The sequence below is a fragment of the Eulemur rufifrons genome, chromosome 23 (genome assembly GCF_041146395.1).
Source record: "Eulemur rufifrons isolate Redbay chromosome 23, OSU_ERuf_1, whole genome shotgun sequence".
NCBI lineage: Eukaryota > Metazoa > Chordata > Mammalia > Primates > Lemuridae > Eulemur > Eulemur rufifrons.
The window spans coordinates 16,772,793-16,785,527 of record NC_091005.1 but is presented as its reverse complement, the minus strand read 5'-3'; the positions used below and the strand labels follow the sequence as shown (position 1 = coordinate 16,785,527).

Sequence of the window (12,735 nt, the reverse complement as noted above, 5' to 3'; positions counted from 1 at the left end):
TTAGCTGGACAACTAAAATATATAGAAAAAAATCAGCCGGGCATGGTGGCGCATGCCTGTAGTCCCAGGTACTCAGGAGGCTGAGGCAGGAGGTTGCTGCCTTTTGAGGTTGCTGTGAGCTAGGCTGACGCCACGGCACTCTAGCCCAGGCAACAGAGTGAGACTGTTGTCTCAAAAAAAAAAAAAAAATTTTTTTTTTTCTTTTTTTTGCATGTCAGAAATGGAATTAGAAAAAAGTTTAGATGCTGTTATACATGCTCACTGACATGGAAGAACTGAACGACATTAGGTGGTAAAAGTAGGCGACAATATGTTATATATAGCACTTGCATTTTTCTAATTAAAAAGGAAATAGAAGTGTTCATATTTAAAGGAAAATGTCATAAAGAATATTCACCAGTTTTTTTGTACGTGTGAATTTTGACTTTCTGAATATTTGGCTAACACCACATGACTTTTTCCTTTGCTTAAAAGTTTTACTGTCGGGCTGGGCACACAGCTGTAGCTGCTCAGGGGGCCGAGACAGGAGGATCACTTGAGCCCAGGAGTTGGAGGCTGCAGTGAGCTATGATCGCGCCACTGCACTCCTGCCCGGGTAACAGATCAAAACCCTTGTCTCTGAAAAAAAAATTTTTTTACTATGGAAAATTTAGTAGATTTATAAAATTGGAGAACGTAGCTCCCCAGGTACCCATTAGACAAAGCGAACCCCCAAGAATCTGTCAGCATCCACCTAAGTTACCAGAACAGCAGCTAATCCTGTTTCGTCTGCCTCCCTTTCTTCTTTGTAAAGTATTTTGAAGACATTATACCATTGCATCTGCAAATTCTTTAGTGTATAGTTCTAAAAGAGAATTCACCAGAATTTTAACAGAGATTATTTCTAGGGGCGCAGGAGTACAGGTGATGTCTACCATTGTTCAGCTTGGTATATTTGAATGCTTTTATAATGTGTGTATTACTTTTGAACTAAGGAGAAAAATTTTTTTTAACTTTTTATTTAGAAGTATTTATAGATTCACAGGAAGTTGCAGAGATAGTGCAGGGAGGCCGCCAGCACCCTCGCTGGGCTTGCCCAGTGAAAGTGCTAGGTAATTACAGTCCGATCCCAGAGCAGGGCGGTGGCACCCGAGCCCCCAGCAGCCACTGATCTGTTCTCCACCTCTATCATCTTTGCATTTCAAAAATGTTAAGTAAGTGGAATCCTACCTTTTAAGGTTGGTGGAAGAGTAATTTAACACATTGACTACCACACTAGAAAAAAAAATTTTTCCTTGGGGCCATGTGTTTTAGTGTGAAAGTAGAACAAAAGCTTTGAAAACAAAATGATCCTTTCTAATTTAATGAAAAATTTGTTATTTTTGATCATTTTCTGTGGGTGAATTACATGCCAATTTGAAAAATAGTGAAGGCTCCCAAGATGAAGAAATGGGAGTTAACACCTGTTTCATCAGGCCCCGGGCTTAAAAACTAGCATGAGTTAAATACAACTCACATGGCAGTTAATGTGTAAAAGAACCTCTAGCAGACGAACAGTATGTGGCCCCATCCATCACTAGGACAGGAGATTGCCTGTTTCTCCACAGCTCCGAGGGGTAGCCTTTTCTAGAAAAGCCTTGGCCAGTTTGCCCAGGGCAGGCTGCCCAGCCCTGTGGCTGTGGTCCTGACTTGGCCGAGAGCCTGACCTTGTCCTGCTTCCCCTGCCGCCCCAGCTGAAGCAGTTTGAGCGCCTGGAGCAGGAGGTGTCACGGCCCATAGACCATGACCTGGCCAGGTGGGCGCCAGCGCAGCCCCTGGGCCCGGGGAGGACAGGCGGCCTGGGGCCCTCGGACCGGCAGCTGCTGCTCTTCTACCTGGAGCAGTGCGAGGCCAACCTGACCACGCTGACCAACGCCGTGGACGCCTTCTTCACCGCCGTGGCCACCAACCAGCCACCCAAGATCTTCGTGGCGCACAGCAAGTTCGTCATCCTCAGCGCCCATAAGCTGGTGTTCATCGGGGACACGCTGTCGCGGCAGGCCAAGGCGGCCGACGTGCGCAGCCAGGTGACCCACTACAGCAACCTGCTGTGTGACCTCCTGCGCGGCATCGTGGCCACCACCAAAGCCGCTGCCCTGCAGTACCCGTCACCCTCCGCTGCCCAGGACATGGTGGACAGGGTCAAGGAGCTGGGCCACAGCACCCAGCAGTTCCGCCGGGTCCTGGGCCAGCTGGCAGCTGCCTGAGAACGGGCGACCGGGAGGACGTGTAGGGGGCAGTGATGGTCCGAGCTACCCCAGGCGCCCGTCTGAAGAGTCGATGTGCCACAGGCTTGGGGACAGGCAACCCCAGCTCTGCCTTGGGCCTGGTGCCCCAGACTGTCCAGGGATTTGTACGTATTTATGACAGGGCAGGATGTGGGACGGCCTCAGAGGAGCTGTGCCAAGGGCTGGCTGGTGGCTTCCCTGCGTGCACTGCGGCCCAGGGAGGGTCACCCCGCCAGGGGCCGGGGCCGGGGGCTTGAGGGTCCCTCAACCCACGGGGCCTTGTGTGACCCCTCGGGCTGACCCCGACCCCCACCAGGGCAAGTGCAGCCATCACATGTTCCTTCTCTGCACCAGGAGAAAACCCTAAAGAACTATTTTTCATTATTGATTTTCCAATCATTTGACTAATAGTTACATTTAAATAAAATTTTAAAAATGCAAAGCAGGTACCTGAGGTGTGTTCAAGATGAGAGAGAGGCTGTGGGTGGGAAGGCTGGTGTGTCCTCGGCCCTCGAGTGACAGACTTCAGGGGAAGTGATTTAAGGGGGTGAAGACCGAGGTGGCATCTCTGGGGAGGGTGAAGAAAAAGTGGGTCCCTTCAGAAGAAAACCAGGGCTGGGCCGGGAGCTGGGGCTGGGGTGTCTCCTGCAAGGTGGGGTGAGGTCTGCAAATGGCCACCAGGCCGTGGGAGCGGGTGGGGGCTGGGCAGAGCCTGGGCGCTGGAGAGAAGTTGGGGAGCAGTTGTCAGATTGCAGGGTCTGAGGCCCAGAGGCGCAGCCTGAGTGCACCCATCAGGGGTGGCAGCCGTGTCCCCTTGAATCATCCGTGGAGCCCAGATGTCTGTAGTAAGGGCAGATGTGGGGCCAGGAGCAGCCCAGTGGGGGACAAGCCCTGCTAGGACTCCCCCACCCCTGAGGAGAGACCCCGCGGGCCGAGGCTGTCTCTGGGGGACACCTGAATGCACACGAGAAATTCGCTGTCACAGGCCTTATCCAGAACTTTGCTTAGAAAGAAACTTAACATTCCAGTTTGTGGAACTTCCCAAGTGTGTTGGGATTCCACACGGACTTGGCCTCCGAGTTGGGCGGGGGGCGCAGAGAAGGGCCTTGCTCCGGCCAGCGTGTGCCCCCGGCAGCCTGTGGCCTGGATGGGAGCTGCAGGGTGTGTCTGGCGCCCCTGGCGCTGCTCAACTCTGACCATTCTGCGTATGAACTTGGGCCTCAGTTTACCTGTCTGTACAAAGAAGAGCATAGGGCTGGGGGCTCTGCTAGCTGTCCCGGCTCTAAACTCCACAGAGGGGTCCCGGGTGCTGCAACCATCCTCCCAACCCCCACCCACGCTGGTGGGGACACAGACACCAAGGTGTAAGCAGTCGCTCTCGGTGGTTTTATTTGAGTTTTTTACACAGATGGTGGGGAAGGAAGGGGCTCAGCCTCCAGACCCAGGGCAGGAGCGCGGTGACGCGGGCGTACGCAGCGGGCGTGGAGGTGGAGCAGGGGCCGCTGCCCCAGGACACGATGCCCACCAGGGTCCAGGCTCCGTCCTTCTGGTAGACCAGGGGGCCACCAGAGTCACCCTGCAGGAAGGAGAGAGGACGTGTCTCCAGGCCTGAAAGGGTGCCCTTGCCCTGGCAGAGTCCAGGGAGGGGTCAGTTGTCACCAGAGAGGTGACAATTGTGGGCCCAGGGCTGTGCCCGAGTCCTTCAGACTGGATCCACGAGGCAGTCCCAGCTCTGCCATTGATTCCGCTGGCAGACCTCTCTAAGCCTGGTCACCATCTGCTGGTTTCTACATCTGGTTACCCAGACCCCACTGTGGTGACCCCACTGTGACAATGCCACCTCCTCTGGAAACTTCCCCTGGTCTCCCAACCTCTAGGCTCAAACATCTGCCCACACGCAGCCTGCGGACCCCAAGCTCCCTTCCAGCGTGGGCACCATCCCACCCATTTTCCCTCTTGGCCCCCACCTGGCTCCCACCTCCCCTCCTCCGAGAAGTCAGCCCTGACTGTCCTGGCCCAACCCTGGAATCCTCCAGAGGGAACCCTGGGCACTGGGACGCAGGGCAGTGGGACCGTGTCCCCACCTCAGCCGGGCAAGCCACCCGGGCAGGGTGTCAGGTGGGTTGCAGGCCCGTAGCCAGGGCTCCACCGCTGCTAGACTACATGGAGTCTCAGTTTCCCCATCAGCAAAATGGGAATCACACAGTTGCTGGCCTCACGGCTGTGGCATACAGATGCTGGGCGAGTCAGCAGGTAAGGCACGAGCTCTGTGCCTGGCCCATAGCAAGCACTCTGAACAGGAGTTTAAAAGGGCAGGAGGGCTCAAGGTCCCAAAAGATTTGGGTTTGAAGGTGCCAAGCCACAACTGCCCACATGCACCATCTGAGCCTGTGTGGGAGCCACTGATGGTTCAGAGAACTTTCTGAAGGCCACCAGGAAGCCCCAGGGACATCCGCTCCCTCCCCTGGGAGCCTCAGACCGGCTGGGTGTGGGGAGGAGAAGCAGGGACCTGAGGTCTGGTCCAAACCTCCCAGCGCCCCCCTGTAGAGGTGGGGCCAGTGAGGCTCAGGGACAGGGTGACTTGCTCAGGCCCATGCCACTGTGCACAGCTGAGCTAGGAGCAGGGACCCCGCTGCCCCTCGCTGGGCTTGGGGATGGGGGAGAGGGGAGACCACCTTCCTGTCCCCGCGGGGCCCAGCACTCACCGATGGCGGTGCCCAGGAGGGCCCAGCAGGACAGGAGCCAGAGGCAGGCCATGGTGCTGTGGTCACGGTCACGGAGGTGGAGGACGCCTGCCTGGGGCTCCCCATTACATACCTGTGTGCCAGCCTGTTATCTGGAGACCTTGGGCGATAATCCCTGCCTGGGAGTGTGCCCAAGTGGCCAGGATGTCCCAGAGCAGGGCTGGCGTGGGAGCCTGGGATGGCAGCAGCTGTGGCCCTGGCCGAGCTGGGGCTAAACAAGGTGGCCTTCGACCCACAGCCTCCTCCCCCAGGCCCTGCCTTGGGAGGGGTCCTCCAGGGACGAGTCCAAAGGCCCCGGGTTTGCGCCCCAGCCTAGTCTGCTGGTCTGGAGGACCTCGGACAAAGGATTTAGTGGATCCATTAGTGCCTGAAAACCCCTGGGCAGTGTGGCGAAGTAGGGGAGAGGCTGGGGGTGGGGGAGGGCTGCGCCCCGGGGTATAGGAGGGAGGCTTGGGTGGATGGCGGAGGCCACCCGGTCTCGAGACTGCTAAGAAGCGAAGGCTCAGCCGACGTCTGTGGCAGTCACTTGGGCCGTGTGCAGGGCGGCTCGGAGGGATGAGCTGCCCTTGGCACATTCGCACGGAGCAGGCCCTGCACACAGGCACCGGTGCACGGGGGCCCGGAGCCGAGCGCGGGGCATCCGGGGGAGACTGGGCCTGGGGACCAGCGGGGGGCCCTGCTGTCACCCTGATGATAGCTGATGGAGGCTGGACCTCAAGGCGTAGTGGGTGTCGGGGAGACCCAGTTCCTGGTTTGGGCGGTAGGGTGGGTGGTGCAGCCCTTTCCCAACTCTCGGGAAACTGGGGAGGGAGAAATTTGGGGTTGAGGCTGCCAGAGGCAGGGCCAGCGCCCCCACACGCACAGGAAAATGCCTCTCGGCTGTTCTGAATTCCCACTGCACTGAGGACGGCAAGGTGTTTGTTCACGGCACAGGTTTCTGTGTTAGGCAGCTGTGGAGCCTTGGGCAAGTTACTTACCCTCTCTGATCCTGTTTCTATGTATGCGAATGGGGATGCTTCTAGCATGGGTCCCACAGGACAAACGACCCCACCCATCTGGACAGCACAGGGACCAGCCTCACACGATCCATGCTGATTGGTTCTTTGTATTTCTTCCTTGAATTCATAGCCTTGGCTCATTCTAGAAGAGTGTCTAATGACAGGGAGGGAAGGCAACAGTGTGGGAGGCGGGAAGGCAGAACAGGAGACAGGTGTCGTGTGGCCTGGTCTGCGGGAAACCTCCTGTTCCGCAGGTCGGTTCGTCCCGTCAGCCGGCGCTCACCGGCCCCCCGACTGCAGTAGCCCACCGGAAACCAACAACGAATTCCTGCCCGCAGCACGCTGGACTCTCTTCCCAAACTCTCCCACCTGGCTTACGTGGGCAGGGTGGGAGAGGCTGGGAAAAGAGTCTACTTTAAAAATAAGTAAAATCTACACCACCACCCGCTAAGCAGCCAGGAGGGCCTTGCTCTGAAGGGGACATTTAGAGTTTGTGGAGCAGCAGGGGCATCTTGGGCGGAGGCACAGGGAGCAGAAAAGCCAGCGCCTGGGCATGGCAGGAAAGGCCCTTGTGGCCCAAGGGGACCAGAGTCAGGGTGGAGGGGTCAGGGCAGAGCGAGGAGGGCCCTAGTGCAGACCAGGCACCGGCTGAGAACCGGCCACCTCTCTGGGTGGCCCAGCATAGGGCGAGAGGGCACAGCGGCCAGGCCCTGGCAGCCCGTGTCTTGCCTGAGCCGACCTGCTGCACCCCTCCCCCTCTACAGCTGGCTGCCCAGGCCAAGGGAACCAACACAGCTGCGTGGGGCGGGGAGGCGGCCCCACACCTGGCCCTCGGGAGCACAGGATCCTGACCATCCCTCCCCCACAACTCCCGTGCATTGGTAGGAAGGAGCCCGGAGGCGAAGAGTCAGGTGCTGGGGAAGCGGGATGTGCACACCAGGGGACAGACCAGACACGTGTGCCGGGAGCCGGGGCAGGGGTGTGCGGCAGAGCTGCGGCCCGCCTGGGTGGGAGGGGAGGGATGCGTTTGGGGTCCCCAAGTACTGCAGCCTCCTGCACCGCCTCTTCCTTTATTTATGTTGTAATGGAATTATACTTTACTTAGGGTAAAACACACCTATTGAAAGTGTATATAGGCTGACATGTGACGGATGCATATGTCCTGTAACCCCCACCCCCATCACGACAGACAGCATTTCTTACACCTGCCCCCTTGGCAGCCAATCCCCCGTTTCCAGAAACACCCACTGTTCTGATTTCTTTCTCCATAGATTAGTCTTTGTTTTTAATTTAAGAAAACCTTTTAATTGTAAAATGCACATAAAACTTATCATCTTAACCACTTTTTTTTTTTTTTTTTTTTGAGACAGGGTCTCACTCTGCCGCCCAGGCTAGAGTGCAGTGGCGTCATCATAGCTCACTGCAGCCTCAAACTCCTGGGCTCACACAATCCTCCTGCCTCAGCCTCCCCAGTAGCTGGGACCACATGTGTGAGAGCTGGTTAATTTTTTCTATTTTTTATAGAGAGATGGGGTCTCACTCTTGCTCAGGCTGGTCTCAAACTCCTGGCCTCACGTGATCCTCCTGCCTGGGCCTCCCAAGTGCTAGGATTACACGCGTGAGCCACCGGGCCCAGCCCCGTCTTAACCGTTTTTGAACATGCACTCGAGCAGTGTTTAGTGTGTTCACAGTGTTGGGCAGCCAATGCCCACTACTTTTCATCTTGCAAAACCGAAACTCTGTACCCTCCCCATAGATCAGTTTTGCCAGTGGTGGAATTTCACATGAATAGAATCCCATGGCGTGTGCGCCTTCCGTGTGGCTCCTTTAACCCAGCACCGTGCTTTTGAAGTTCATCCATGCGGTTGCAGGTCTCAGCAGCTTCTTCCCTTTTCATGCTGAATAGTGACTCATGGTATGAATGCACCGGGATGTGCCTCTCCACGCTCTGGTTTTGATCTATCACAAATAAAGCTGCTAAGGACAGGTCTTCATGCGGACGTGTGTTCGTTTCTCTTGGGTGAATACCTAGGAATGGAGCGGCTGGGGGACAGGGTAGGGGTAGGTTGATGGAAATTGTCGGACGGTTTTCCACACTGGCTGTGCCTTAACAGCAAAACCGAGGGTTGATTCCTGCACCCCATTCGGAGTGGCCCCTTCATAAAATTTCCCTTCCCCTGCCACAAGGGGAAGGACTCGGGGACCGGGTTTACACAGGGGATTGGGACCCTTCTCACAGCGCCAATAAGTATTTCCAAAATTCCCAACCAGGTTTTGTCCCTGGCTAGGTGAGGCTGGGGGCAATGTCTTCTTGAATGAAAGCGCAGGGTGCTTCCTGAGCCAACCCGATCTATTCTCCTCCTGCTGCATGGCGGTGCAGGGCTAGTGCAGGGCCCGCGACAGCGGGAGGTGGGCTGCGGCCCAGGAGGGGTGGCATGTGGGGGGCAGGTGCTGGTGTTTGTGGAGATACACGAACCCCGCCCAAATGAGAATGAGCAGAGGACATCTATTCAGGGCTTGCCACAGCAAGGAAGTCGGCCACTGTCACTTGTGTCAGGCAGAGACTCCAAGGCAAGCAGGAGAGAGGGGAAGATCCCAACGGACATGGGGAAGCTCAGAGGTGCCCTGGGGTGGCTGGCAGCCAGCGGGAGGAAGCGAGGGACAGGCTGCTGCGGTGTGACAGTGTGTCCCCTGAAATTCCTGTTGAAATGTTGTTGCCATCGTGACAGCATTAAGAGCTGGGACCTTTAAGGGGCAATTAGGCTGCGAAGCTCTGCCCTCCCTGGTTGGATTAACACCCTTGCAAAGGTCAAGGGTGAAGGGCCAAAGGGCGAGCTCAGCCCCTCGTGTCCTCCAGGTGAAGACGCAGTGCTCCGGGTGCCATCTTGGAGCCAGAGCCTCCAACCCTGCTGGCGCCTTGACCTTGGACTCCCAGCCTTCAGAACTGTGAGAAAATACATTTCTGTGTTTTGTCGGTTACCGTCTGTGGTCTGTTCCAGCAGCACAAGCGGCCCGGGACGCGGGCGAGGGCTCGCTCCGAGGGGGCGTCTCATGTGGTCGGCGAGGTGCGTCCTTGGCTTTCCCAGCTGGTCCTGAGTTGGAAGCAGGGCGAGGTCAGGGCCGCTGTGGTCGGGAATCAAGGGCAGCCCTGGGGCTGTCTGGTGTCGTTGGGCCTCCTGAGGGGGCCAGATCTCGGTTCTCCTGCACGTTCTGTCACTGCTGGTTTGCACATTGTCTTTCGCCTTCCATGGAAGTTTCCTGGCGCAGGCGTGGGCATGGGGAGGTGTGAAGAACCGGGGCTGTGTTCCAGCCACTCCAAGGTCTGCTCTTGGAGGCCACGGGGATGGGTGGCTCTGAGGAAAGCTGGTCCTCTTGAGAGGCGACCCCGGGTTGTCCTTGAGAGCTTCCATGGAGAGCAGGCAGCGCCCTGCGACAGAGGAAGGGATGCCCGCGTTGGCAAGGGGGGCTCGGCGAGACTGGGGGCTGGAAGCTCTCTGCCCTTTGCTCCGTCTGCCCCAAAGCCCTTGTCGTGTGCTGGGTGCCCACGCCTTCCCCATAGTTCCTGAGCCCTGGAAGCCTGGAGGCCCGGCAGCGTGAATTTAACAGGTCCTGCGACTCTCCAGCCTGCACGGTCAGGCCATGGCCATGTCTGTCTGTCCTGTGGCCACTGGAGGTGGGTGACTCCTCCAAAGCCACCCCCAAGGCTTTCTGATTGTCGGCCGAGCTCTAGGCTGAACGTTTTCCCTTCCTTCAACGGCTCCTGTTCCTGGATTTGCTCTCTAGGGAGCTGTCGAAAGAGGCTGATTCCTCAGTATCTGTTTGAACAGCTTTATTGAGATGTAATTCATATACCGTATGTTCACCCATTTAAAGTGTATGATTCAAGGGATTTGGGCTTATTACATTAATTCTTTTAAACGGTGATGAAATATATACAACAAAGTTTGCCACTTGAACCATTTTTAAGTGTACAATTAGTGGCACTAATGACATTCACGGTATTGTGCAACCATCATCACTATTTCCCAAACTTTTTCATCACCCCAAACAGAAACCCTGTACCCACCAAACAGTAACTTCCCGTTCCTCTCTCCCCCAAGCCCCTGTGGATCTCTAACCTAATTTTTGTCTCTATGAATCTGCCTGTTGCAGATGTTTCATATAAGTGGAATCATACAATATTTGTCCTTGTGTGTTTGGCTTATTTCCCTTATGTGATGTTTTTAATGTTTACCGATGTTGTAGCCTGTTTCAGAACTTTATTCCTTTTTATGGCTGAGTAACGTCCCATTGTATGTATATCCCACATTTTGTTATCCATTCATTTTTTGTTTTTTGTCTTCTTTTTTTTTTTTTTTTTTTTTTGAGACAGAGTCTCGCTCTGTCACCCGGGCTAGAGTGCAGTGGTGTCATCACAGCTCACAGCAACCTGAAACTCGTAGGCCCAAGCGATCCTCCTGCCTCAGCCTCCCAAGTGGCTGGGACTACAGGCACGCACCATGACACCCAACTAATTTTTCTATTTTTAGTAGAGACGGGGTCTCGCTCTTGCTCAGGCTGGTCTCGAGCTCCTGACTTCAAGCGATCCTCCTGCCTCGGCCTCCCAGAGTGCTAGGATTACAGGTGTGAGCCACTGTGCCTGGCCCATTCATTTGTTTTTTAATTGATTTATAATAGTTGTACATATTTTGGGGGTATGTGTGATATTTTGATGCCGGTATACAGTGCGTAATGACCAAGTCAGGGTGACTGGGATAGCTAGCACCTCAAAGTTTTATCTTCCCTTTGTGTTGGCAACGTTCCAATTTATTGGTTGATGGTTTCCTTCTCTTGGCTGTTGTGAACAGTGCTGCTATGAACACTGGTGTGCAAGTGTCTGTTCAAGTCCCTGCTTTTACTTTCTGGGAGGATATACCCGGGAACGGAAGTGCCGGGTCACAGGGTGACTCTATGCTGAGCTTTCTGTGGAACTGCGCACGGTTTTCCGCGCAGCTGCGCCCTTTCCCCTGCCCGGCAGCCATGCACGAGGCTTCCTGTTTCCCCACGTCCTCACCAACGCTTGGTATTTTCTCTTTTTACATTACAGCCTCCTGGCAGGTGTGACATCGTGTCTCGTTGTGGTTTTGCTTTGCGTCGCCTTAATCCCTGGTGATCTTGGTCACCTTTGCACGGCGTACTGGCCATTTGCATGGCTCCACAGTGCGCACGAGCAACCGATGCTGCAGGACTTAGCGCCACAGCCCTGGAGGCTCCAGGGCCTCGTTTCCACCTGCCCTTCAGCCTGGGCCGATGGAAAAGGCAGCCGTGTAGGGGGGCTGCCTGGAAGGGGCTCTGGCCTCTGCGGAGGGAGGCAGCCCCCATGGGGGCCTCTCGGGGAGGAGCCGGGGAGCAAATGCTCCAATACTGATCCCTCTCTCCTCTGCCCTCTTCGGGGCTGCTCCTGCTGGGCTTCCCCGGGCTGAACCTGCCAGGGGGCCTGGGCCAGAGTGTGGAGAAGGGGAGACACCCAGCGCCACGACTGTGGGTCTTTCGTGTCACTTAAGATGCTCTTTGTAATCAAATGCGCCTGATGGTGGCTCAATATCAGGGATTTGCTTTTCTCCTACTAGCAGAGATTTGGAGGTTGGCGACTGTCTGCTGGCGCCTGCAGCCCAGTGGCGCTGTAGTTCTGGGTTAGGGTCTCTGTCTTTCCGCTCAGGGTCTGGAGGCTCCAAGCACCACAGCCCCCGAGAACAGGCCAAAGTGCAGAGAGGGAGGGGCTGGGGCTCTCCTGTCTCTGTGTCCCCCCAGGCTTCTGTAATCAGAGTTCTGCACCTGGATGGGGGGTGGCCCTCTGTGAAACCCCTCCGTGTGGACCTGCTTGTTGTGTCCCATTGTCATTGGTGTAGTGTCTTCCTTGTCTGTCTCGAGTGCATGGGCTCTGTCCCCGGAGCTCAGGGCCTGTCCACAGGGCACTGAGGGTCCCTTGGCCTCTGCCTCCCGCCCATGGTCATCAGCCTGTCACCCACACCTGTCTGTTCTCATTGTTCTGTGACAATGAAAAGAGTTTGTGTCATTTTGTGGTATGGAATCAAAGCTCTATTTTATAAGAAATTAAACTTTATACAATGACTGGTTCTTTCAGTCATGAATCATCACAGAAAAAGAGAATTCCATCGAGCAGACTGGGCTGGCCTGTCAGTGGGTTTGGCCACCCGTTACCGCCACCGGCCTGGCGGCACCACGCTCAGAAGCTGCTGGGCTGGACTGGTGGTGGCCGGGGTGGCGCCCTGGGTAACCCAGGGCACTGTGCCCGCCTTTGCTGCTAGGTGAGTGTTAGCTGGGTTGAGACACTGCTGAGAACCTGTAGGCAACGGCTGTGGTCCTGGATGTCCCCCAGCGGCCACCAGCTGAGGTTCTCTGAACCCTGGGATGGGGCTGCCTTCAGTTCCTCTCTCTTGCCTGGGGACAGAAGAGCCCTGAGCTGCCTCCTGGCTCTGCCGGTCCCTGGGGGTGCCGGGCATCGCCAAGGCTGCTGGGTGGCTGGTGATGTGGGGACAGAGCAGCTGCCGCTTTCCCAGGGACTGACTGAGGTGTCCCCGGCTGAGAGCCAGAGGGCTGTGCAGAGGGCTTGGCCCCCACTTATCACCCAAGGTCCCTGGATAACAGGGAAGGTGGCCCTCGGGCCGTGGGGTGGGCAGGGCCAGGGGGGCTGGGCGGGGTCTGGGGGTGCAGGGGACGTAAAAGGGGCCCCCAGCGGCAGGCCAC

The 12,735-nt window shown here is 56.3% G+C and overlaps 1 protein-coding gene across 5 annotated transcripts in view; it reads left to right on the top strand.

Moving 5' to 3' along the window:
• Positions 1–2,735, top strand: part of BCAR1 (BCAR1 scaffold protein, Cas family member) — a 37,355-nt gene extending 34,620 nt beyond the window's left edge. For 4 of the 5 annotated variants that reach the window (XM_069456568.1, XM_069456567.1, XM_069456570.1 and 1 more), the window contains exon 7: positions 1,713–2,735. In XM_069456568.1, coding sequence (XP_069312669.1) covers positions 1,713–2,225 — 513 coding nt within the window. In that variant the 3' untranslated portion in view covers positions 2,226–2,735. The remainder of the gene's footprint in view (positions 1–1,712) is intronic. The other variant, XM_069456569.1, reaches the window with a different exon arrangement.
• The last annotated feature ends 10,000 nt before the right edge of the window (positions 2,736–12,735 follow it).